Here is a 25,411-nt window from a genome sequence, read left to right on the forward strand (position 1 = left end):
AGTCATTTGTCCACAAAACAAATAATTTTACCATCCCATCATAACCAGAAGAAGAGAATAATAGGACAGGTCTTTTGAGGAAATAACCCTTTCTAACATTTAATGAATTTCTTTTTATGACCAAGATTCTAAACTTGCTTATGCGTGAGAGCTAACTTATGTGTTTCATATGTATTGCTTCTAGCTCCATCTGAAGTGACATTTTCATTTGATGTGGGAAATGGACCTTTTGAAGTAACAATGCAATCACCCACTCCCTTAAATGACAACCAGTGGCACTATGTGAAGGCTGAAAGAAACATCAAAGAAGCATTGCTACAAGTGGATCAGCTTCCCCAAAGGACTCTCACTGCACCGTCTGATGGACATATCCGTTTGCAGCTCAACAGTCAGCTATTTGTAGGTGGGTGACCCTTTCTTTCCTTATTATCTGCATGTGAGGGTAGAAGAATGGTAGGAACCAGTGGCTTTTAAATATGATTAATATGGTGTGATGAAGACCTTAATACAAAAGTGGGAGAAATACAATATTTTCAAAGTCCACTTACAAATTCAAGGCTTGAGCCTGTAGTTCTTCCTCAGGCAAAATTCACATTGAATCTAATTGAACTCTTGCCTGAGTAACAACTGCAGGATGTGGTCACCTGCCTTTTAACTAGCACTTTTAATAAATTACTTATGCTGAGGTTAATTAATATGCAAATCAGCTGGGGAGGTTGTGATTTGGTCTTGCAAAACCAGTAGCAGTTCAGATCTTTATTTAAATGACCATACTTTGGGGAAGGGATTTTGACTGAAAGATCCTAGTATTGGCCATCTTCTACTTAATATATGGAAGAATTGCTGCTAACAAATTTAAATTTATGTTTATGAGTCTCTTTGAACGTAGAAATACTATATAAGTGAAATTAAGTGATATAAGTGATACATGTTCAATAAATATTAGTAACATCCACACAAAAATACACAGTATTATTTATAAGTTGTTTGTTGATAATGTAAGACTCATATAATGCCTTGAAAAATGTAGTTCTGAAGACAGACACATGTAAGTCAAGAGCATTGCAAGGTTCACATTAGAATGTTAACTTGTTCATTTGTTTGTTTATTACATACTGGGGAGGAGTTGACAATTAAACCACAGAGGATCAGGGTTGTGAGCCAGGTGAAAGATACAAATATTAAAGGAGTGGTTTTATTAAGGAGAGACTGGGGTTTAGTACACTAGGATTGTGTGGAAGGCAGGGGAGTCTGATGAGAACTTGATTCCTTGTGGCACTGGCTCAGGAACTGTGTGGGTAAGAGACAGGGAAGACTCCCAAAGGTACCTGTTGTGGGGGTGGGGTGAGTGCCCTCTATAATGTGACAGCACTAGATCTGGACTGTGTCAGGAGTGTGCTAAGCTAGGTTGAGAGCTTACTAACGAGGCTCTATCCTGCTATCCTTTGATCCCTTCTCCCTTGACAAAAGTTTGGGGCTAACTCAGGGAGAACAGGGATTTAAAAAGCCAGATCCTAAGCAACCAGAGGAGCTAGTAAAAAGGAGCATCAAATAGGGAATTTTTGAGGGAGTCGAGAGAGAGTGTATGAGAGGCAGATACACCTAAAAACATTCTCTAAGTAACAAGATACTACCTCACCCACGTTCTCTCTAGGTGACAAAATGGCAGATGAAATTCAATGTTAATAGGTGCAAAGTACTACATATTGGAAAAAAAATAATCCCAAATATGCATACAAAATGATGGTGTCTAAATTCGCTGTTACCACTCAAAAAAAAGGAGATCTTGGAGTTATTGTAGATAGTTCTCTGAAAACATCCACTCAATGCAGAGCAGCAGTCAAAAAAGGTAACGGAATGTTAAGAACCATTTGGAAAGGGATAGATAATAAAATAGAAAATATCATAATGACACTATATGAATCCTTTGTATTCTCACACCTTGAGTACTGCTTGCCGTTCTGGTTACCGAGTCTCAAAAAAGGTATATTGGAATTGGAAAAGGTGCAGACTAGGGCAACAAAAATGGTTAGGAGAATGGAACAGCTTCCATACGAGGAGAGATTAAAGACTGTTCATTTTAGAAAAGAGATGACTATGCGAGAATATGATAGAGGTCTATAAAATCATGAATAGTGTGGAGAAAATGAATAGCAAAGTGTTATTTATCCCTTTACATAACACAAGAACTAGAGGTCACCCAATGAAATCAATAGGCAGCTGGGTTAAAACAAACATGTTCTTCACACAACACAGAGTCAACCTGTGGAACGCATTGCCAGGGGTTGTTGTGAAGAGCAAAAAATATAACTGGGTTCATAAAAGAATGAGAAAAGTTCATGGAGGAACTTAAGAAGTGCAACTTCTTTTCTGAATTGTTTGTTACTTGATACAAATGAAACTCTTCCTTGTAAGGCATTAATTTTGTCCTCCAGAAGAGGCACATACTGATAATGCATCCCTGATAACTCATGCCACTGTAAAATTGGTAGATTGGTGACCAGTATTTTTCACTGTTTCAATACCTGTTTATGCCTTTATTCCCAATGCCAGTCAATGTCACTGTTCAGCAATTCACTTATGGGCTTTGAGTGAGAGATTTGTAATTCATTTAGCCAAATAGTTTCTCACCTGCATAAATGTCTTTAGACCCATCTCATATTGTGAGGTAAGCAGGTCAAAAATGGTTTTATTTTTATCTGAATAAGCAGCCTGTATTGCTTTCTTCAAATTAGGTCTAACATATGGATAACTTCTGTTATAACAGCATTTACATTTTTTTTTAGTTACAGGGTAAGATGTCTTAATTATTATTATGTGAAAAATTTGCTGGTTCCTTTCATTTTAGATCCTTGGGTCAAATGGAAACATATCTCATAGAACTGGAAGGGACCTTGAAAGGTCATTGAGTCCAGCCCCCTGCCTTCACTAGCAGGACCAAGTACTGATTTTGCCCCAGCTCCCTAGGTGGCCCCCTCAAGGTTTGAACTCACAATCCTGGGTTTAGCAGGGCAATGCTCAAACCACTGAGCTATCCCTCCCTGCCTCCCTCCCAAGACAGTAAACTGCAGTACCTTGCAATCCCTAAAAGATTTTTGCAATTACTCTTCGGAGCAGAAGTCGTACAAAGTGGCATTTGCTTAAATTTATAATATCCAAACGGTATAGTAAAAGTTTGATGCAATACAAATGGTTTATTAGAGCTTGACGAAACTAACTTTACTTGCCCAAATGTTTTCCCCACATCTGATACAGTGAATGTTTGTACTTCAGAAAATTTTGTTGACACTCATTAATTGCCTTTAGCTAATGTCTATGTTTTGTGGCTTTAATTAAATCATATGTATCAATGTGAATCTGTAATTTATTTTGTTTTACAGTTAATTCAGTCTGTAGGATACTGTATCTTTTCAACAACTCCCAGCTTATTCATATGATCAGGTTGATTTTTTTATTATTATTTTCTGTTAAGTTAAATAACATTTTTCTTTGGGGAGGGATAACCAGACTTTTTATTTGTCTATTTTTATTATCTGTACAATCTGTCATTACTTTCTGAGCTTGTATAGGCTAGTGAAAACATCTAGTTAACAGTGGACATCAATGGTTTAAGAATGGCATTAGCGGAGTCAATCCTTATTAATGTATCAACTTATTTGCATAATAACTGCCATAATTAACTATGAGTCATCTTCTTGTGTATTAAAATTGTAATCTCAGAGTAGAAACATTATCCTTTATTTGTTTGTAAAGTACATACACTTTGGATGGTATATAAATAACAAGCATTCAAATTAATGTTTCACAAAAATATTTGATACATTATTGTAGTATATAACATTAGAAAGTCATAAAACCAGTGTATAGGTAACAGATATCTTTCAGGATACTATAAAGTTTAATTCATACTTAAGGCCTTTGTTTGTATTTGTTTCTCATATGTATTGATTAGGATTGCTGACGAAATTTCAACTAAAGTTTTCCTCCAAATTTCTAAAAAACCCTAATAACTTTGTAAAAATAATTAATAATTAATAATAATTAACACCAGCTCTTGTTATAAGTAATTCATTAGCTAAAACCCACATCTCTCCCATTCTGCTTTATGAACACTTAAAATCAACCTTTTCCACTAAAGCTCCAAAATTCTTCAAAGGAGGAAGTAAATATGTTCTTAGAATCATAAAAAAAAGAAAAAAAAAAGACTTTTGAGAAAAATTGGATATAGGATTTGAACTAAAAATAAATTTGGAAATACATAAGAATTGCAGACAATATTGGACTTGTATGGTACTTACTGTCTTTGCTTTTTAAAGGAAGCTAATTCTAGATGCATGTTAGACCAGCAATTATTAACAATGGGCAAGTATTGTTCTCACAGGGATTGTAGATTGCCTCATCTCTCTGAATACCATAGTGAATAAGATTTTAGCTGTCAGGAGACATACCATACAGAAACAATAGAAATCAAATATGAGACCACAAAGAAAGATTTGTAAGTAAGATCAAAGGACTAAAACCACAGTAGTCAGGTTTCTCTTAGGGTTTTCTTTTTCATCTCTCTCTCTTTTTTCAGCTCTAGCTGAGAATGCTAAAGACTGTATGTATCTGTTAAAATCCTGGCAGCAGTGACAACTGAATATTTATGTTGATATAAAAGACTGCTGAGTGAAGGCTTGCAGTAACTAAATATTTAGATGGATCCACTGACAGAAACAAAGGGCTGAGTTCTAATAGTGCTCTTTGCTTGATAAGCCCACTAAAGTCAATGGTATTTACATATATGGAAAAAATACAGTATTGGACATTAAAATAGTGGTTATATTCCACTTAAAAAGCTTAGTAGCAAGAAAGTAAGACTGTCATGATAATGGAAAATAGACAGAAAGCCCAAGTCATGGATGTAACCTAGCTCCTCTCACTGCACTATCTGGGCTGTAGAGGGAGAAGCTGTTTTAGGCACTTTTGTACCTTTCCTATTCTGGGGCTGGTTGGGAACCACTTCAGCTCCTAGCACAAGTTAGAGCAGCCTCAGAACTACCCTTACTTTGACCTGGATGCCTGTAGCCCCAAAGAGCTCATTCTGTCAGCCAGGAATAGCCAGAGGCACTCTAGCCTCCTTTTGCCAGGGAAAGCACCTTTGCATGCCCTTTGTACCTGAGGAATTCCTCCGGGGCCAGATTCTCTGCCTTTATGGCTCTTTGCACCATATAATCTGTTCAGTGCTCCACATAAAGATCACCTCTGCTCCAAAGAGTTTACAGTCTTAAAGACAAACATAGAAAAGTCAGAACACAGAGAAATCTAAAGAAGAGAAGAGTAAATTATCTATCTATAGTGTGTATATGACCCCCACACCTGAGGACCTCACCGTCTTTTATGTATTCATACCCACAACACCTTTGCAAGGTAAGGCAGTACTCCCCCTATTTTATAGTTGGGGAACCGAGGCACTGAGAATCTAAGTGACTTGTTCAAAATCACACAGGAAGTCTGCAGCAGAGCAGAGAATCCAATTTGGATCTGCCAGCTCCCCGGCTGGGGCCCTAACCACTGGACTATACTCTCTGTCCTCACATAGAGGTGTTGTGTATTGTTGTTGTTGTTGTTGTTGTTGTTTTTTAAATCTAATGCCCATATATTCCTCTTCTGTGAATTAATACAACATACCTTTGCTTGGTATCTTTTGTTCTGTGAAATCTTTTCCTTTGATAAAAAGCTTCAAGAATTTGTTGTAATTACTTGACAAAAACAAAAACCAAGATATACATTCAGAGTTACTTATAAATATTTGCACATGCATAGACCATAATGGAATGTTTGGGCTGTAAAACAGAGGCTCTTACACATCCATTCTTTTTAATTTAAAAAGCTCATATGGATTTATTTCAGGTGGAACAGCATCCAGGCAGAAAGGATTTCTGGGATGCATTCGTTCTTTGCAGTTAAATGGAATAGCCCTGGACCTGGAAGAGAGAGCAAAAATAACTCCAGGAGTTGAACCAGGTTGTCCTGGACATTGTAGCAGCTACGGTAACCTGTGTCACAATGGAGGAAAATGTAGAGAGAAATACAATGGATTCTCTTGTGACTGCGCGTTCTCTGCTTACACCGGGCCATTCTGTAAGAAAGGCAAGCATAAATAGTAAATCTGTCACATGTGGAAGCATGTAACTACTGAGAATTGATTATAAAATGATCTCTTCTGTCATTATGAATAATTCAAAATGATAATCCTTGCAAACTATTCCAACTCATACAATCTGGAGCAAGCTCTACGCCACTATCTGAAGAGATGTGTCTATACACTTCAAACTTCTATTTGCAAAAATGTCTTTTTACTTCACCTTTATTTAATGTAGAAAAATATGCTTTCAGCTGTATTTCTGCAGAGCCAGTGAATAGTTCACTTAAATCCTGTTATGGGTCTCCAAAGATTATATTCAGTATGTACTTTTTAAAGCTGATACTCACATTACTTAAGAGCATCAGTAACCTTCCCTGCTTGATGCATCTCTGCTATTAGAATCAAAAATTACAACTGCTAGCTGTGGTAATGCCTTTTGCTAATGTGAAGAGGGCTTAGAAAACTGTTTGTCTGCACCTTCCAGATAATGAACCAGAGAACTTCAAAAGGAAGTCTAAATAGTTTAGCCAGTTAATTTTGGTAAATGAAACTAGGGCATGTGGGCATTTTATTCTAGGTGGGCGGGGGAAGTTGTATGTTAAAAGATGCCGTCACATTTTTCAGTGTTTCTGGTTTCCTTTTATAAGATTGTCGTTAAGGAATGTATTTTGTATTTTTGAGGTCAGTCAACAAACTACTTAATTTCTGTCTTCCAAATCCAAATTTCAGAAGAGGAGTTAATTATGGGTGGGGAGAAGGGGAAGATCTAATTATGTTATTTTCCTGAAGGAGAGAGCTAAATGGCTCCCACTGCATGTAGATCCAGGGAATATGAATGGGCCCACAATTGTTAACATTTTCCATTCATTGTGTGCCCTGATGGTCAATTAGAAGGCTACAGATTTGAGTTTTCAGTAATAAAATAATCCAAATAATACTTCTGTTATTTTTTAATAATCCTGTTAGGCAGCTAAAAATGAAGGACCTGTTCCCACAAGGTGTTGAGTGTCTCCTGCAAAGTGCTGAGTGACCTCAACTCCCATCATTATCAGTGATCACACTCATGGTCAGGCCAAAGAAGCAGAAATGGAGCTCCTTGTGTTCCTGCCACTTCTATTATTTGGGAGCCAATACATCCTCACAAACACACCTTGCAGTAAGGGAGTCGTATATACTCAGAAACTGCAAAGGGAGTGGATAAAACCCCTTTTTGAGAAATTATCTGCTTTTACATAAAACCTTCAATACATGGTAAATTTATTTCTTAATAGTAAGATTTGTAAACCTGAAATTCCTATTGAATTATTTCACCTGATGTTTCATTTATTTTTATTTTTTAAATAACTTCCCAAAATATGGCACTAAACTATTATTAGGTTCTTAGACTGGAGAAATAATAAACTGTAGAAAGAAATATGAACTTTTAAATATTTATGACAAAGAAAGACATCTGAGATCCAGTCCCACAAAGTCCCTGGAAATACACAGCAGTAGTTAGGTTCGCAAGATAAGGCTCTTTATCCTGTTTAGGATTTGAAACCTCACTGATCGAGAAGTTTTAAACTAGACAAGGTAACATTAGCCTATATACCGTAGGGACTAATTCTGTGCTGCAGCTGGAAGCACTGGATGAACTACAGTAATAGGCTTTCTTCATCTTCAGACTATATCAAAAGTACCATGGACCAGGTCACTTTACTCCTATGGGTCATGGTACTTTCCAAAATGTCTCCAAGGTCTGAGGGCTATGTGGAAAAGAGAAGATAGATCTAATCTGTGTTATCTGTACCAGATAATTTCTACAGGGATTGAAGGGGGACATTCTGTGCCCCATCCTATCCACTCTGCCCCCTCCTGCAACATCAAATCCTAAATCAGAGAGCACCCTACACAGGGTCTGAAGGAGGGCAGGATAGTACAGCAGAAGTGGTTGAACACACACACTTTCACAAGGAAGGGGAAATCTGTGTGTAGAGGGTCCCCTCCGTGTGTGGATTGGTTGCAGAGAGGGCAATGCTGGCCCATATTCTTATCTACCATGCTGATCAACAGTGTTACTGATATTTCTTTTCCAGTTTAATCATAGTAGCTATGAATATTTTAAAAATCCTTTCTGTAAAAAAAGAAAAACCTTAATATTTGGTTGCAGGATGTTAACAAAACTAAATTACATGTCGTTTCAGAGATTTCTGCCTATTTTGGAGCTGGCACCTCAGTGGTGTACAATTTTCAAGAATATTACAGCTTAGCTAAAAATTCCAGTTCTCATGCTTCTTCTTTCTACGCTGACATGACTCTGATCAGGGAGGTAATATCATTTACCTTTCGGACAACACGGACTCCAAGCTTACTGTTTTATGTGAGCTCCTTCTACCAGGAGTATCTCTCAGTTATTCTTGCCAAAAATGGTGAGTGTTCAACAACAACAACAAAACCGAATGAACAAAATTACGATTGAATTTCAGAGCTATCGTAACAACTCTGAATTTCTTCTGACCCAAATCCCAACCAAAGCATGTTTGTTCCATTGTCACTTTCTTTAGGTGCAAGATTTATTTTTCAGCAAGGCCAAAAAATAAATGCTTTCCACACGAAAAATTATTGCAGCAATACCTGATTAAAATGATTTCTTCCTACAATATTTGTTTAATCCATGTAGGAAATAAGTATTTGTTTGATTAATGCTGGAAACCCTTTGGTAATATATAAAAATATCCTAAATTAAATTCTTTGCTTATTTTGAAATAAACTGTCTAGTTAGGCTTGATAGATGTTTACTAGAACATTCTTCCAAAGCCCAGAAATGACAAACATGTAGTTTTATGATAAACAATATTACAGTTTATTTATCTTAATTTCATATTATATCATGCTAGACCCAAAGCATTTTTGTAAGCTAATACAGTTGGCCAAATACACTTTTAGCCAAAATGGACACAAGTTAGTTGAAATCAATGGATCTGTGCCCATTTAGGCCAGCAGTTAATTTTGTCCAGTATCCTTGTTTTTAAATCTTTGCTCTAGTTTTCCTGATTCTAAGTGTTTTGTCTGCCTTACACAATACATTGGCTAATGTTATACCACTGCCCTTCAGTGAACAGATAAATCAGGCCTGCTCAGGTGCTTGGGACTTGTATTGCTTTCTGTTGGATAAAAAGCCCTACGTCTACAGCTAATAGAGGTTCTCCAGCTCAAATGATGTGTAGGTCTGTGTTCTGAAGCATAAGATCCTAAGTTCTGTCACTTCTTAAAACCACGAACTGGTGTGCTCAGAACATTTGATAAACAGGAACAGAGCTATTACACTTATCACAGTGTAGGAGAATATCACAATTTTATTCCCAGTCCTACCAAATGATCAATCACTATGAGTTTTAGAGGTTGTAAAGCAGTTATTAGTTCAGAAACAGTGCTAGATATTATGGCAGGGGTGGGCAAGCATTTTGGCCTGACAGCCACATCTGGGTGGGGAAATTGTATGCAGGGCCATGAATGTAGGACTGGGGCAAGGGGTTGGGGTGTGGGAGGGAATGCGGGCTGTGGGAGGGGGAGCGGTGTGCAGGAAGGGGCTTAGGACAAGGGTCTGGGGTGCAGGAAAGGTGTGGGGTACATGAGGGGGCTCAGGGCAGGGGGTTGGTGCAGGAGGGGTGCAGGGTGCAGCAGGGGACTATGGGCTGGGGGTCAGGGGCTCAGGCTGGGGATTGGGGTGCAGGAGGGGCTGCAGAGTGCGGGAGCAGGCTCAGGGCAGGGGGTTGGGGTGCAGGAAGGTTTCGGGGTGTGGGGCTCTGGCCCAGCGCCGCTGACGTCGAGCAACTCTGGGGTGGCAACAGCATGCAGCAGGACTGAGGCAGGCTCCCTGCCTGCCCTGGCACCGCGCCACTCCTGGAAGTGGCCAGCTTGTACGGCAGGGGCTACTGGGGGTGGTGTGGGTCAGGTGGCTCCGCTGCATGCTGCTCTCACCTGCAGGTACCACCCCTGAAGCTCCCATTGGCCGTGGTTCCCCGTTCCCAGCCAATGGGAGCAACGGGGGCGGGGGTGCCTGTAGGCGAGGGCAGTGCATGGAGCCCTCTGCTTCCCCCCCACCACCACCCCAGGGGCTGCAGGAACATAGTGCCAGCCACTTCCAGGAGTGGCGCAGGGCCAGGACAGGCAGGGAGACTGCCTTAGCCCCGCTGCGCCACGGGGCTGGCAATCCCATGTGCCTGATTGAAAGTCCTGATGGGCCGGATCCATCCCGCAGGCTGTAGTTTGCCCTCTGCTGTATTGTGGCTTATATTTGGGGCACCACTGTTAATATGAACTACAACATTAACTCTTCTATCAGGCTACATAGTGGAAATTTGCTGTACACTGGCATATCTTAATTTTGTAATCCAGACCAACCATGGTTTCCAGTCATTGTTTCTATTTCTTTCATTCATTCGTTTCATGTTTCCATTTGTGTCTGATATTTAAGCTGTTCCTTTAAGTTAATCAGACATTTGTACAACTTTTCATATTATGTATGTCTCAAAAGAGGAAGTATTGTATATATGATCTACGCTAGCTATTTTGTACATACTTTAGTTCTGAAACTAAAATATCTTACTCCATCCCTTCAGGAAGTTTACAGATTAGGTACAAGTTAGATAGCCATCAAGATCCGGATGTCTTTAGCATCAATTTCAAAAGCATGGCTGACGGGCTGCTTCATCATGTCAAGATTAACAGGGAGGAGGAAATGCTCTATGTAGAGGTAATGCAGTTAAGCGAAAAAGTGGGTTGTCATCAAATGGAACAAGACCCAAAGCAAAATGAAATAAATAAATTCAATAAAAGGAGTACCCCCAACATAAATTGTATTTTAATACCTCAAGGAAATAAAGCAAAACACAGCAGATTCTTGCTTTAAAAGTGAGAGTCTAGGCTAAAAGATCCCTTTGACATTCACCTTGTCTGTTTTAAAAGGTCACTTCCACCTTCTCATTTCATTTCAGTAAGCAATGAAATATTTTCTAGTTCAACCTAGATTGTGTGAATGTGTAACACTCTACTAATTACCCCAACAGATAAAAGTTGTCAATGGTTTTGTTTATTTTAATGAGGGTACAAGAGAGCAGTACTAGTGCACTATAGCAATTTAACAATAATTTAAAACAAAGTATTTGGTCTGGTTTTCAAAGATGAGTACCCAAAGCCCTTATTTTCGTCAACAGCTATTGCTCAGCACTTGCTTTAGGACTAGGGGAAAACTTGCTAGGAAAATGTGTTTGTATCTATTTTGATTCATGATTTCTAGGGAAATTGGAAGATTAGCTAACACAATTCATATCTATAGAAACTGGCATTGGAAAAAGGGCCTATTGTAAAATAAATATTGATGATTCTGAACGATACAAATCAAATAATATATTTGGATAAGAACTGGATGATGCAGTTATGCACTCTCACCAGCATTTCAAGGCAAGCAATTTCTGTAGTGGCTCTGGGAGCACAGCATTCACTGCATAACATTTAATTGTTTCATGTTTAAAGTTTCATTTTGAGATAAGTGAGAGCTTTTATTTTATTTTTTAAAAGCCTTTTGCATCTCTTCACTGGGCTTACCAATTATATTCTGCCTATAGATGAATACAAAGGCTTTATCTAAATGGTTTAGATAAAGGAGAATTGTATACTAGGGTGGGGATGATTAAATGTATCTCAGCCACAATCATAGGGTTCTGAAGAAGTTATACCTTGTTGTTTATAAAATTATCTGCCTTTTAATGGCTGATTCATTTTTTAGTATTGCTATCCTAACCTTTATAGTACGAATGACAAGTTATTTTCTCCTCTTTTTCTTCTCTCATCCTCTCCCCTACCTACACATCCCAACTGAATTCTCTTCCATTATGTTACTTCTGTTTCTCACTGAACAATTTTGCAGATTAACCAGAATGAAAGGATGCAATTCGTTCTGTCTTCAGGTACAGAATTCAATGCAATCAAATCCCTTGTACTTGGCAAGATTTTAGGTAAGTAGAACACCACACATTTTTTTCTGAAACATGGATCAAAATGTCATCATGCCACATAAAAAATAATAGCCCTAATCTTATTGAGAGACATTCATTGTCTTAGAATTAATTAGGCAGTGAGTGACAATCAAGGTAGAAACTTCAGTCTTGTCAAAGTGCACATATAATCATGGGTAAGTGCTTCCTGCAAGATGAGCAAGTGGATTCCATTAAAAATAATTTCACACTTATCTCTCTCATTTTGCAATCAAGCATAATGAAACATGGCATTTTTCTTACACTCTTGGAAAACGAAATCATGATCAAATCAAATGTATAAACCCAGGATTAATCAGTAATTAGTTGATGTGTCAGAGACTCTTCCTTCAATTTGATTTTGAACAATGCAGCTAGGGTTAAGATGTTGTAAGCTAAAATGTCCAGTGTTTTTTTTTTAATTGATTAAGTTATGGAGAGTGACCAAGTCATTCATCCAGTAGTGACTTGTCAATAGCTGCCTGTTATTTTTCTCTGTAATAATGTTCTAGATGGAATTTATCTAACCCCAGTTGCCATTCTTATTATCCCTGTCAGTTTAATTAAAGAAGCTAGGAAGGATCATAACCATTCTCAAAGACAGTCTTTTTATAATAATATTTGTTATGAAACCAGATTGACAGAGCAAGGGGTGGGAGTGGGAAGAATTTGAAGGGAATGCTATTTCCTTTGTTAGTAAAGCAGTTAGAATACTGAATGTTTTTATATCTCATGATCATGAGATGTTTAGTTTTGTATATGTCTTGCTCTTCCAGCAATTTTTGACACAAGAATGTGGAAATAGAACTGTTTAGCAAATATCACCACTTTGACCTTTTTCATTGTTTTGTGATTAACTCAAAATATCCATTCTCCAATATTTACAAGCTCATTTTTTTAGAAATTAATGTTGAAATGTATCTATTTGCTTAAAATAGCATTGTGTGGGATGCAAGTATGGCTGATCCTAAATCTAAAAACTTGTGACTTTTAACAGATAAGGAATTGAGTTTTCACCTCAGATTGCTATCTTACTCCTGAGGGAATTCTGCACCAAAAAAAATAAAAATTAAAATTAAATTTCTGCGCACAATATTTTAAAATTCTGCCAATTTTATTTGTCAAAAAATCAATGTGAAGGCTCCAGCATGGAAGTGGGGAGCACAGGCCACTGGCTGCACGGAGGTGGGAGATCACCCTTTAGATCTCCCCTGGAACAGGGACTCAGCAGTGAGGCTGCACGCGACTCTGACACAGCACAAGGGCTGGGCCTGACTCAGAAACACCCTGGGTCCGGTCCTAAGTTCCAGGTGCAGCAGGGATGGGTAGGTAGGTAACCCAGGAGGAGCTTAGTGTGGGTGGCGGGGGATCCAGGTGTGGGGTGAGAGGGTTCTCTTAAGGTTGCCAACTTTGGTTGGACAAATTCTTGGAGATTTCATCACATGACATAATCTTTGATTAAAGATCAGTCTTTAATTCCTAGAGACTCCAGGACAATCTTGGAGAGTTGGCAACCTGAGGTTCTGTGTGGGGCAGTCTGTGTGCAGGCAGCTCATTGGGGATCTGGATGCACAGGGGCTCATTTGTGGGTTCTGTGTGCAGGGGTAATGGGACTCTGCATTTGTTATCAAAGGCAATGGTTTCCCTCATTCCTCCCATTAAGCCCCATAAATAAAACACATATATATTATATAAATATTTACTCTGGCATTCTGTTGCCCCACACATCCCTTAAAAGGATATCTGAATGCCCGGAGTCCATGGGATCACTTGCAAGTTTTACAGCTAACATATTTGGGGTTACGTATTGTAGGGCCATTTTAAACAATACCCATGCCCTAAAAAACTTAAATGTTTCCCATTAAACGTGCCAAAACCACCTAGTAAATAACTCCAGGCACTAAAATAAATGGGTAACCTAGTGCCATCAAGTTGCAGGTAATACCCTTACCCTCTATTTAAAGACTCCTGGCTTGTATTTTATTTGTGGCCACAATGTCTACAAAGCTCTCCCTTCAGGTTGGCAATGTCGGTGTGGTGTGGCCCGGGTGTTACCAAATGTCCAAATAAACAACACATTGGATTCCAGCCAAATCCTAAGCAGCTATGCCCATAAGTTTTTCACGCCTCCCCCCCCCCCCCCACACACACACACTTTATAAGGACTCAAGCAAAACACGCCAACAATCCCCTAGTAGTCAGGCAAACGGGGTTTTATTCCTTTGTTCGTGTGCTCATTCCTGGGTTAGGGGTAGCCAAGCTAAAAAAAGCAGTAGTAAATATTTCTGCAAAACTAAAAAAAATAGCCAATGCCTCAATAAACACTTTCCAGAAATTAAAACAAAAAATTAATAAAATAGCAAAAATAGCTTTGCAAAATAAATGTGTATTAAATGCTATAAATGCTAAATTAAAAAAAGCTTATGCTCGCATAAAAAAACAATATTGTTTCTATATTAATTATTCTAGCTTAATTAAGCAAAATTTACAAGCCATTAAAAATGCTGCTACTGTTTTCCATGCTGTATCTCTTAATCACACCTTTAGTTTTAAAAACCTCCTTCCAGACCTTGGAAATTCTTTTCTTTCTTTTTTTTCTATGTATTATTTAAACAACAATACAATTGCCAAATGCCTATGTAATGCTATAATCAAAAACTCTGCTGTCCATAAAAAAACCCAGTATCTGAGCCTCCAGCTTAATCGCAAATTGCATAACGGGCCTGACAATTTTTAAATTTGTCAGGCCCCCCAAAAAACTGTAAAAGTTACTAATAACCCCCCTTAATAAAGCAGTCGTTATGTCAGCCAGCAGCCATTAAAAAAAAGCAAACTCCTTAAAAACACAGTAGCCTGAACTTTTCAACTGTTTTCCCTTCAAGGCCTTAAGATAGTTAAAGCTGGTCCCAAGCCGGTTTTCACTAACCAAATAGCAAAAGCACGGGTCTAACAACCACCAATCAAGTGTTAACACTGCAAAAACCTTAATCTAAATATACATAAAAAATCTATAAAATATATATAAAACAAAGTCTTTGTACCAAAATACAAGGCTCTCCTTTCTTCTGCAAAATAAAGTAACTCTTCCTTATCCCTGTCTGGCTGTTATTAGCTCTCAGCTAAATAAACCCAATATTTCGGTAACATTAGTACAAGACTGAAGTCTTCATGAACCAGTACCTGGAATGTTAGTATCCAAAAATAAGTTAGGGAAGGAACAGCACAAGTTCTGGGAACTGGGACAATTGATGGGTTTGATTTTAGAGACATGTAAAGAGGTGTGTAACTTGTAAAATCATCATATGAACAGAACCAGCTGAAATGTGTAATTTTGGGAGCATGCTTTCTGTGTAAGGTGAATGTAACATCGCTGCACAGGACACCTCCCTGGAGACACACCGAAACTTTTTCCTGTACTGCATTATTATTAGCTTAGAGCAGTAAAACTCAAAATGCATGAATGGTTTTGGGCAACAAGCACAAAAGAGGCATGAGCACTCTGAAAGTGCCATCTATGTAGAAGACAGCATTAGCAGAAATATACAGTAGGAGATAAAAATGCAGGAAATAGATTCCACTTTAAAAACAGCTACAGGACGAATAATCATCACATCTGAATCATTACCTACGTTTTTGAAAAGTAGTAATTTCCCAGTGCCAAACATACACTTCAGTTGCAAAGTAATGGTAGTATCATAGTGCCACCATTCAGGTACAGGAATTAAGGATTTGACAGCTTTTCCATTATAAAACCTCATATTCAGGAGTTGATCATTTATTTGCAAAAATCAGTTTGATGTTAAAGCATGGGACATAAATTCTAGCAGAAGTAACAATCTATTTTGATCAAATTTTGAAATTAAGGGACAGATTCTGTCGTTCAGCCAACCTGCATTTGGTGCAGGACCAAAGATGGGGAATTCCTCAGTTTTCTAGCGGCTTTGAATCATCAGAGCAGCACAAGGAAGTTGGCTCATAGGGTACTTTAAGGACTTACAAGCAGGGCCAGCTCCAGGCTCCAGCTTGCCAAGCAGGTGCTTGGGGCGGCCACTCCGGAGAGAGGCGGCACGTCCAGCTATTCAGCAGCAATTCAGCGGACGGTCCCTCACTCCCACTCGGAGCGAAGGACCTCCCACCGAATTGCCGCCGCAGATCGCGATCGCGGCTGCTTTTTTTTTTTTTTTTTTTTTGCGCCGCCTGGGGCGGCAAAAACCCTGGAGCCGGCCCTGCTTACAAGTCCATTTAGCTAAGGCTTTTTTCTAATCAAATGGGTTTGATTCTAATCAAACGTTCATTGGCTTTAAATTGGTTTAATTGAGAGTGTAGAAGCAGGCAATGGCTGATTGTCATGGAAAGAGGTGGGAGTCAACCATCTCTGCAACACTCCTCCCAGCTGCTGTTCCTACACTCTGCAGATAGCTTTCAATGGAGTGAGGAGACCTCCTTGGGGAAAGGAAGAGTGTACTATGTATTTCATACCCCCTCACCCCCGGCAATTAAAATGGAATCTGGTGGAAAATAACAAAGGCTGAGAATGTGTTAACATAAAAGCAGAATCCATCTGTACTGTGGCACCCCTTTCTTAGGGAGCAAGCTCCAGGGGTAGTGTCACTGTGATCCTTGGAGCTCATCCACTGCAGCTAATGCAGCCAGAGAATTTCATAGAATTTAAGGCTACAATCATCATTTTAGTCTGATTCCCTGGATAACATAAACTATAGAGATCGACCCATAATTCCTGCAGTGGAAGGGATTTATTCTCTCCCCCCCCACACACACAATGTAAGTAAACACTTTTGAGGCCAAATACTTCTGATTAACTAGAACATATTTTTTAGAAAGCCATCCAATTTCTATGTAAAGTCTCCAAGTAATGATCATTCAGCTTATTACCTCAGTAAACTATGCCAATTGTTGACTATCCCCACTGTTAGTTGCTTCCTGTTTCTAATCAGAATGTTGATAGTGTCAGTGTCTAGCCACTGGAAAGACTCCAATTCTCTTCAGTGGAACAGGCCCTAAAAAAAACTACCTAAAATCAAATGTGTTCTCCCAGAGTAGGTACTTATAGCCCATGTGATCAAGTGTCCTCTAAACCTGCTAGAGAGAGGTTGCTCCTGGTGCCCGTAGAACCAGCGTGTATGGTGTTGCCTTCTAGAAGATCATACTTTCCATCATCTTGTCCTCTTGCACCATAACCCCCACATCAACATTCCCCCTGGCTTTAAAAAAAAAAATAGAATTGAAGAAAATCACTGGATAGCTCATTCTTATCCCCAAGCTCAAAGATAACTGGATCTCTTGAAAAGTTTCAAATCCTTGTAAATTCCACAACTTTTAAAAATTTCGGATACACTTTGATTTTAGTGGATACAGAAAATGATGAAATATGGGTTGGGCAAAATAGGCTTTCATGAGAGATGGCAGAAATTTTGTTTTCTGAAAGGAAAATCTTAGACTTAAATATCAGTAAAGATTTTGGAAGATTGAACTTGAGTAGAAAGTTGATTATTTTTAAAATTACATACTGTAATGTAGTTAAGGAAAAATCCTAAAGTGTTCCAGTTTGTTTTATTTTCATATGCCCAAACAGTGCCTCCCCCACATGTAGCCTTTCTTTTTTTAAAGCAGAGTATGTATCCTGCTGCCTCTGAACTGCTACAGTCTTTCCCTGCCACAGGGAAAGGTTCCAGCAGTGGAGAAAGGCTCTGGTTGAGGGAGGCAGCCTTTTGCCACAGACAGAGCCTTTCACTGCCACGTATAGCTACACAATGCCGTGTGGACACTACTTACTTTTAACTGCAGCGTGTATGTACTGCCACACTGCCACCAGTGATGTGTAGTGTAGACATACCCTAACTTATCACTAACTGAAAAATAGATAGGGAAAGCAAACTCCGTAAAGCTGTTAGTTAATTGGGCTTTAGGCTTATAGAATGAATGTATATGGCATGTTTGATTATGACCTAGATTTCCGCATATCAGCTGTGGCCTGAACAGCTCACATTTATTTTTCTTCTTAAATATAGTGTCCAAACTAAGTTTAGAATATGAGCTGCTGCTCCAACTGTAACATGGTAGAGCATGACCTAACAAAGAATATGCAAGGGCAAGGCTACCAAAATATTGAATCAGAATGTTCTTAGTTTTGCTTTGGGATGTTGATCAGAAAAGATTTTATTATTGATCAGAAAACACAAGGCTTTGTTGAAAATAATCTTCAGGGTGTTGAGGCACTTGTCTGAACTATCCCACTGTTACATATAGCCTAGGGTTTTCATGAAAAGCAAATCTGAGGGCCACTACCTGCACATTTAAAATAATCTTAGGTTCCTGGAGAAACTGAAAAATGCCAGGTCTCTCTCCTTTCACTAAACCTAAGCCTTGCAATTTAAGGTATTTTCAATTTCATTTTATTGTGACAAAACAGGCAAACTGAGGGCTAGAGGATACCGGGATTTAGCTAAATGTAGGCAAAAGACTGATTGCGTCCAGAGTTCAGAAGGTAAAATGCAAAAGGCTTCTTTCAATGAGCCTTATCCCCTTATTCCAGGCTGATGCTGGTTCTCAAGGCATCCCACAGTTCAGAAAAACTATTAAACTCTCCCTGCTTATAGCTCTTTCCTGACAAAGTAGCTTCAGCTCAGCCAAGCCATACTGATGTAGACATGGCAGCAAATGAGGACAAATACAGGGCAAGCTGCACCTTTATTAAACTTTATTAAACTTTATGCAGGGGAAGGCACCACCTGCTCTGTCATCCATACAATCATCTGTCAGGCATTTTAAATGATTCACTGAGGGGCTTCTACCATACAACCCATAACTTGGGGTAGACTTTCCTCAGCCTACCCCTAGGACTTGGCTCACTCTTTTGTATCCTAATACCACTCCCTTCCCCTCCCCCAGTGAGGGGGAGAAGGTACTAAAGATGGTCCATGAAGGCCACATTGTCTTCCCCTATTCCATGGGCACAAGGCCCATCAGCAAAATCCCAGGTCTTTTATTTCTATGAACTGTTCTTTAATCCTTTTGACCACACTAGAAAACCTGCCATTGGTTGGTACCAGCAACTTGCTTGGTCGTGCCCCTGTCTATCCATAATGCCTGGTATCAGAACTCCTGCCCATTTCATTCTCTCACATTCCTAAGTTAAATGTCAGCCCCTGCATCTGACAAATGTACTCCACTATCCCTGAAAAACTTAGGCCAATTATAACAAGTGTCCCTGTGCTGGACCACAGAACCACCAGTCTCCAAGAGTATCATAGTAACCTCAAGGTTCACTTTCTTTCACGGTTTCCCTTATCCACCTGCTGACCTGGTCACCGTCTTGTGAGCCCCATGTTCTATAGAGTGCCTACAGTCCAAACATTGACTATGCTTTGGATAGCCCCTGGAATCAGAAACAGACAGGTTTAGTTTTGCTTATTGCCATTTCCAGTAACCTTTCTCCTGGGGTGGACATAAGTCCTGTAGCAATTAGATTTCTAGTACCCTATAGCCTGAACCTTGTGAAAGTCAAAACATTCCATGCTGCCAGTGTTGCTGCCCCAATCGTGAAAGAATGTGTACCAAAGATAGATGGGTTGAGATTGCAGTAGGCCAAAGCTTTCTTCATTACCTCAGCAAACTGTCAGTTTGTCAGGAAGCTGCTATCCCCATGAATAGGCAGTGGACCCGGCTCCTGGCTCTGTTTGGCCAGCACAGAGTATTCAGCCACACATTCCCATTACACCACGGAAGCCCCTTTCCATTCTGGTCCATTTTAGACTACCTTAAGCATAACAACATTGCTCTGGGTGACAAATATATATTCGATAATTCCAGTGCCTGCCTGGATGTGTCCGCATCCGACTGAGGCACCTAGAAGTGCCAACAAAAGGCCACAACAAATGCTGCCTTAAATAAAATGGCCTCTGTCCCACAACTTCATGTCCTTGGTAGAGAATTTAATAACCTTGTAAGAATGTTTATGGTTATGGGATGCCTGTCACCTCTGAACCATTCCTCTAAGAGTTTCCACACAATGAAATCTCTGTGTGGGATTGGGTAACCTTGCACCAAAGGACAGGCCAGCTACCTGGTGGAGAGAGCTAACCCAGAGTGTACCAGTGACTTCACATATCTCACCACCTGGTGCCTAGGGATAAGCCATAGATGCTGGAGCCCTTCCTGAGCTCAAAAGTCTGAACTCTGTAAGGCAGGCCATATAATTACTGCCTGTCCTTGGGGCAACTGAATTCTCAACTAGTCCCAAGTCTGTCAGATACCAAAGATCTAAAGTTGGTGGGGCAGCAACAATAGATGTCTCCTGTCAAGTGGGGCAAACTGCTGAAATCTGCAGTCTACAGTCTCAAGGTGAATGGCCCTAGCTGGGGTCCTGCTTCCTGTCTGCTGAGATCTCCCTGTCCTAGTCTGCTCCTCAATCCCCTTTCTCCTCCTGCTCCCCTACTCCTGCAACGCTTCATCTTCATCAGAGCCTTCCCCTGGTTTGTATCCACTCCAAAGGCCTGAGGAAATTGATTAACTTGTTCCCCATGGGATGGTGACCCTAAACCCACAATTCCCCCAATAAAGTGGTGTTCTCAACCACCTCACAGGCAACAACTCTTAATGCATCCAGGAGGGCCGGACTGGGGCCCTCCATGGCATAAGAGAGAAGACCCTCCTCTACAATACCTGGCCACTCCAATGTTCCCCTTTCCCCCAGGAGAACCTGCCCCAGCTATAGCTGCACAGGGACAGGTAGCTGCAGCTGCCAGCTTTCCCAAGCCTCTGTCTGTGACTGCTGCCTTCTCCACAGTATCCCATCATGAGCTGTGGAGGGAGGGAAGGGGACACCGTATCTTGCTGGGTCCCAGGTGAATGGCTCTGGGAGTGTGCACCTGAAGTGCCGTCTGCTGCACTATCAGCAGTAGCAGGTGTCCGACATGCCTCATACTTCCCTGCTCATGAGCAGGGAGAGAGGGTGGGGAAGCAGCACACTAGCAAGTCCCAGCAGCAGGACCATGATGGCAGCAGCAGCTCCACATATCTGTCACCTGCAAGTAGGGACAAAGTGGGGAGTGCAAGGCACTGTCAACCTTCCCCCAGCAGAGCTCCTGCTCCGTCCTGGAGCAACTGTGCTGCCAGGATGGGGAACAGGGGTATATCCCCATGGTAAGACAGACACCCCTCACTTGAAGTGCACCCTACAAACACAGGGAACGGTGGTTGTAAAGCTCCTACTTACTCTCCAGGTGCTGCTTCTCCTATGTGCAGAGCCCACCTCAATTCCTCTTTGTTCTGTCATCCAGAAAATGGTAGAATCTGGGAAGTGGAAAGAACCCAGTCCAACAGTAAATCTTGCTGCTGCTTGAACGGAGCCAAAGGAGCCTTCACATGGCCTGGGCTATGTTTTAAATGAATGAAAGTGGAGAGCAAGGGACTAATCAACGCCCTTCTTCCCCAAGCTAGCCAATGATGGCTATAGACTCTGAAGAGGAGGGACACACCTGCATCCCCTCAGTGTGTGTTTTCCTTCCCCATTCAACTGTGGCTGTTCCAATCATCTCTGGCCCCAACAAGTTCCCCATCCATTGAGGAGGGTGGGTGACATTTGACTCATGACAGTGATGACTGCAATCCCTGTATGAGGGCAGGTAGCTATGTGAGCAGTTCTTCTTCTCAGGGAAAGATGGTAATCCTTTCCCTGCCAACCAAGATAAGGGTATGTTCCCAACAAGCTCTATTTACGCCTTGTTTACACACACAGTGGTACGTCTATACTTACTTCCTGGTCCGGATGTAAGCGATCAATCTTCTGGGATCGATTTATCACGTCTTGTCTAGATGTGATAAATCGATCCCGGATCGATCCCGGAAGTGCTTGCCGTCGACGCCGGTACTCCAGCTCAGCGAGAGGAGTACGCAGCATCGACGGGGGAGCCTGCCTGCCGCGTCTGGACCCGCGGTAAGTTCGGACTAAGGTACTTCGAATTCAGCTACGTTATTAACGTAGCTGAATTTGCGTACCTTAGTCCGAAGTGGGGGGTTAGTGTGGACCGGGCCTAAAGGTGAGATTTTTAAGTCAGTTCAGTTAAACCAGTGCTAGTCTGAGTGTGAACACACTGAAATTGATTGTAACCCTTTCTTGGACCTGTAAATCTACAGGCACTAGCTAAACCCATATAATGAGTTTTAAACTGCTATAACTGTCCACACAGAAGTTTGCACCATTTAACTAAATCAGGTTTTAAAATAATTTAACTTAAGCCAGCACAATTTCTGTGTGTAGATAAGCTTTTGGTAGCTGTTCACAATCAATCAGATGAATTTGACATTTTTAATCTGTTTCTTCATATCTAAAAAGGGAATAATATTTGTCTGGCATAATTAATATTTGTACAGAACTTTGACCAGTGAGAGTTGGTTATTAATTATTGTTAATTTTTATTAATAAAGGAGTGATGCAGTTTCAAGACCATTGCTCTGCTTCATTGAGAAGTAAAATATAGTGACTTTATGTATACTACTGTAGCATTAGGAGTTCTAGTCATGTACCAGGACCCCATTGTGCTAAGCACTCTACAAATATAGAACAAAAAACACAGTCCCTGCCCCAAAGAGTTTATAGTCTAAGTACAAGACAAGATACAACAGATGGATACAGACAGACTGATGGGGAAGTACAAGTTAACAATGAGACAATATTCATTAGCATGATGGGCTGTGGACTCAGCACACCAGCACCCTAACTGTTGTTGGGTTTTTTTAGGCATCAGAGCAAAGGAGACTTTAGAGGAGGGTTTTGATGGTGGATAATGAGTTAGTTTTGTGAACATTTATGGGGAGATCCTCCCAAATATAAGGGACAGCATGGGAAAAAGCACAACAATGCTTGTTAGAAAATTTAACAAGTGGACAATGATGGCTGGCATCATGGACCAATCATAGGTTGGAGCTGATCTTTCAGTTCTGAATGAGAGATGAGAGATAGAATGGGGCTAGACCGTGATGGTCCTTGAAAATGAAGACAAATAGCTTCCAGAGAAGAGGAGCCAATGGAGGGATGCAAACAGAGGGGTGACATTGTCCAAGGGACAGGCTAGGAAAATGATCTTTGCAGCAGTATTCTGAATGGATCTGAGCAAGGCAAGATTGCATATATTAAGGCCAGAGAGAAGGATATTGCAGTAATCGAGACGTGAGATTGAGAGATTAGAGGATACATGTGAATGCATATGAAAGGCTGTATCTTAGAGAGGTATTCAGAAAGAAGCAAGAAGGAAATAGTGGCAGGTGCAAGATGAAGATGACATCCAGGTTAATGGCCTTGGAGACAGGGAGGATGGTGGTGTTGTCCACTGTGATTAAGGAGGTAGCAGGGAGGGCTGTGGGTGGGCGAGGAGCAGAACTATTAGGAGCACTATTTTAGGCATGTTGAGCTTGAGCTGACAGTTGATATACACAAGGAGATATTCGGCAGGCCAACATTTTGGTTTGGACAGGAGACAGATCTGGAGCAGAGAGGTAGATCTGTGAGTCGTCAGCATAGAGATGGTAGTTGAATTGTGTTTGCAGATGAGATTACCCAGAGAAAAGGCATACAGGGAGAAGAGAAGGGGACCAAAGAAATCCCTGCAGAAAGCTGGTGGGTGCCTGAGAAGGATTATCCATGGGACACACAAAAGGAGTGATTACAGAGGGAGCAGGAGAACCAGGAAAGGACAGTCATGGAAGCCAAGGGATGATGTGATTTCACAAAGATCATTTACAGTGGTGTCAAAGGCAGGTCAAGAAGGATGAGGCTGAAGTACTGGTTCTGAACATTAACTAGGACAAGGTCATTAGAGACTTTGGTGAGAGTAGTTTCAATAACAGATAAGGGTCAAAAGTTGGAATGTGAGGGTCTCAGAATGAACTGCAGGACAGGAACTCCACGTAGAACTTGTAGACAGTGCATTCAATAATCTTAGAGATGAAAGGGAGAAGAGAGTTGGGGTGGTAGTTGCAGAGACAAGTGGAGTCAAGGGTGTGTTTTTATTTTGTTTGTTATGAGAGAGCCTAGTGCATGCTTGTATTGCAAGGGGAAACAGCCAGAGGAGAGTGAGAGGTTAAAGAGAAAAGTAAGGGAAGGATTCAAGCTCTTAATAAAATCAGCCTATTAAAACCATGGTGTTTGTATTCACCTATACAAGTGCTGCAGTGAAACAGCTTCTAATCAATAGTTGCTTAAAAAATCCTATTTCTGTCTACCAGCCCTGCATTACTGTTTAAAACCACAGTAGAATGGCATTTAAAGGCTGGTTTTAAAAAAATACTGTTATGGCAAAAATTTGCAATTTTCACATAATTGGAATTCAATGAGTCTCTGCAGTAAATATGTAATATCCAATTTTACTATGCATCTCTGAGTCACTGGTAAAATATGTTCTGAGTCTCCTATATAGCTGTCTTCATTTACTGTACATGTAGGTGTCGTCCAGAGAGTTCACATGGGACATATTTTAAACTCTTATTATTTCACCAGATTTTTTATTTATTTTAGTCAGCAAAGCTAGTCTAGGCACACATGCAACAAATGAACAATACAGGATACTCATCTGGGGAAAAAGTTTCTACAAACTTGTAGTACCGGATGTAAACCTAACTATTCGGGAATTTAGCCAAGCTGTATCAGTTTAAGGGAAATTCTATTGGCAAAATATTTGTTTGCTATGTTTAATCTTATTATTTCTAGTACTTGCATGAGTGTGGGAAGTGACAACTTTTGAAATAAAGCCATGTAACCATTTGTTACGCTCTTCGCTTTGGCATTTAGATTGTTAATGAAGGAAACAAGAAATGTCATGAAATATCGTATTGTTTCCTGTTTTCCCTACTGATAATTTTTGTCAGAAGTAAACATGTTTTACTCTTGTAACTAGATAAGAAAGAGGGCTCTGAAATTGTCGTAGTATTCCTAGAACTATATTGAAGAAATCCCAGGCACAGAAAAGTGATTATGCAATGAAAGAATATTAAATTAAGCATCCTCGCAGCAACTACTTATCAGTAATAAATAATACAAATATTTTTAACTTTCTAATACTTCTGTTCCAGCAGAATAGTTGGCCAGTATACTCCACCCACTTTGCAATATTTAGTAGCACTACAATCTTGTATTTAAATGATTTCACCAGAACGTTATGTTAGTTATTCTATATATTCTGTTTTTTTCATGTTTTTAAAATTTCACAGTGTAAATGAAAATATCTATGTTACAGACATGCAGCCAGATGTACCC

General features: G+C 40.2%; 1 protein-coding gene across 4 annotated transcripts in view; it reads left to right on the forward strand.

Annotated features, from left to right (window-relative positions):
• Window positions 1-25,411, forward strand: part of CNTNAP4 (contactin associated protein family member 4) — a 479,082-nt gene that overhangs the window by 436,734 nt on the left and 16,937 nt on the right. For all 4 annotated transcript variants that reach the window (XM_065599352.1, XM_005309700.5, XM_065599353.1 and 1 more), the window contains 5 exons: window positions 185-403; window positions 5,893-6,132; window positions 8,311-8,535; window positions 10,729-10,862; window positions 12,036-12,123. In XM_065599352.1, coding sequence (XP_065455424.1) covers window positions 185-403; window positions 5,893-6,132; window positions 8,311-8,535; window positions 10,729-10,862; window positions 12,036-12,123 — 906 coding nt within the window. The remainder of the gene's footprint in view (window positions 1-184; window positions 404-5,892; window positions 6,133-8,310; window positions 8,536-10,728; window positions 10,863-12,035; window positions 12,124-25,411) is intronic.

The sequence above is a fragment of the Chrysemys picta genome, chromosome 6, assembly GCF_011386835.1.
Source record: "Chrysemys picta bellii isolate R12L10 chromosome 6, ASM1138683v2, whole genome shotgun sequence".
In the NCBI taxonomy this organism is placed as follows: Eukaryota; Metazoa; Chordata; order Testudines; family Emydidae; genus Chrysemys; species Chrysemys picta.